This window comes from Medicago sativa, chromosome 6 (assembly GCF_051527215.1).
Source record: "Medicago sativa cultivar Bolivia chromosome 6, Bolivia_mono, whole genome shotgun sequence".
NCBI lineage: Eukaryota > Viridiplantae > Streptophyta > Magnoliopsida > Fabales > Fabaceae > Medicago > Medicago sativa.
The window spans coordinates 66,563,310-66,565,070 of record NC_140754.1 but is presented as its reverse complement, the minus strand read 5'-3'; the positions used below and the strand labels follow the sequence as shown (position 1 = coordinate 66,565,070).

At 39.9% G+C, this 1,761-nt stretch overlaps 1 protein-coding gene across 1 annotated transcript; it reads left to right on the top strand.

The window, feature by feature from the left end:
* The first annotated feature begins 482 nt into the window (after positions 1 to 482).
* Positions 483 to 1,761, top strand: LOC146916451 (uncharacterized). The gene is made up of 3 exons (XM_085721640.1): positions 483 to 1,038; positions 1,189 to 1,272; positions 1,472 to 1,761. Exons 1-3 carry the CDS (start codon positions 483 to 485, stop codon positions 1,759 to 1,761), a joined length of 930 nt encoding a protein of 309 aa, XP_085577766.1.

Here is a 1,761-nt window from a genome sequence, read left to right as displayed (position 1 = left end):
TCTCTCTCTGTTTTATTCCGCTGCGTTCAGATTCTGTCTATCACTTCAGAAGCTGTTTCACTTAGTTTCTGGTCAGTGTGTACAGTTTTTAGGAGAAACGAAGAATTTTTCAAAAACACAATTCAACCCCCCTTCTTGTGTTTTTCTCACCTTCAGTCTAGTCCCCAGTGTTTGCTTTAATAATTGTCAGTGTTGTCTAGTCCTCAGTGATAGTCCCTAGTGTTGTCTAGTCCCCCGTGACTTATTTCACATACTATTTGCTTTAATAATTATCTCCAGTGTTTGCTTTAATACAATACAATAACTTATTTCGAATCCGTCAGTGTCCACCACACAATGTACTTATATATAGGGACTCATATTTACTTCCAATTTCACAATCTCATTCATATCTACTTCCAATATCACAAATCTCATTCATATCTACTTCCAATATCACAACTCTCATTCATATCTACTTCCAATATCACCAAAAACTATCAATGGATCCTTTTGATATCGAAGCCTACAAACAAAAACGTGATATTGAAGACACTTATATCATCAACCTATTTATTCAGCGTCGAAAAAAAATTGAGGAAGGTAGTGGATCTCGTAGTAGAAAATATTTAAACAGAGATCATGCAGCGGAAAACCAAAGACTCATTGACGACTACTTTGCCAATGAGCCTACATATGATGATGCAATGTTTCGTCGTCGGTACCGAATGCAAAAACACGTTTTCCTTCGAATCATTGGAGACCTTTCAAGTAGTGATAACTACTTCACCCAGCGAGTTGATGCCTCCAACAAAGAAGGTATATCACCCTTAGCAAAATGTACCGCATCAATGCGAATGTTAGCATATGGTGTGACAGCAGATGTGGTCGATGAATACATCAAAATAGGAGGTACTACAACATTGGAGTGCTTACGTAGATTCTTAAAGGGAATCATACGATTGTATGAGCAAGTGTACCTGAGAGCATCAACCCAATATGACCTTCAAAGAATACTACATGTTAGTGAAATGCGAGGGTTCCCAGGGATGATCGGGAGTATTGACTGCATGCACTGGGAGTGGAAAAATTGTCCTAAAGCATGGGAAGGTCAATTTACCAGGGGGGATAAGGGAACCACCATAGTTATTCTTGAAGCATTTGCATCTCATGATCTATGGCTCTGGCATGCCTTTTTTGGATGTCCAGGAACGTTGAACAATATCAACGTTGTAGACCGGTCACCGGTGTTTGATGATGTGGAACAGGGAAAGGCTCCAATGGTGAATTTCTGTGAATCAAGGTCCCTATAATATGGCATACTATCTAGCTGATGGTATCTACCCTTCTTATCCAACTTTCGTCAAATCGATTAGACTTCCTCAAAGTGAACTCAATAAGTTATTTGTAAAACATCAGGAGGGATGTTGGAAGGAAATCAAACGTGCATTTGGAGTGCTTCAAGCTTGATTTAAAATCATCCGTGAACCAGCTCGCTTGTGGGACATAGCCGATTTGGGTATCATCATGAGGTCATGCATCATATTACATAATAAGATTGTTGAGGATGAACAAGATACATATGCTCAACGTTGGACCGATTTTGTGCAATCTGAGGGAAGTGGATCTAGTACACCGCAACCATACTCGACCGAGGTGTTACCCACTTTTGCAAATCATGTGCGTGCTAGATCCGAGTTGCGTGATCCAAATGTTCATCACGAATTGCAAGAAGATCTGGTGAAGCACATATGGACAACGTTTGGAATGTTTCGTGATTGA

Bases quoted from the DNA above. Each gene is read 5' to 3' on its own strand.
- LOC146916451 (XM_085721640.1), top strand. From the start codon at position 483: ATGGATCCTTTTGATATCGAAGCCTACAAACAAAAACGTGATATTGAA. The intron at 1,039-1,188 runs GTATTGACTGCA...TTGGATGTCCAG, and splicing joins GTTCCCAGGGATGATCGGGA to GAACGTTGAACAATATCAAC. The intron at 1,273-1,471 runs GTGAATCAAGGT...TCCGTGAACCAG, and splicing joins GGCTCCAATGGTGAATTTCT to CTCGCTTGTGGGACATAGCC.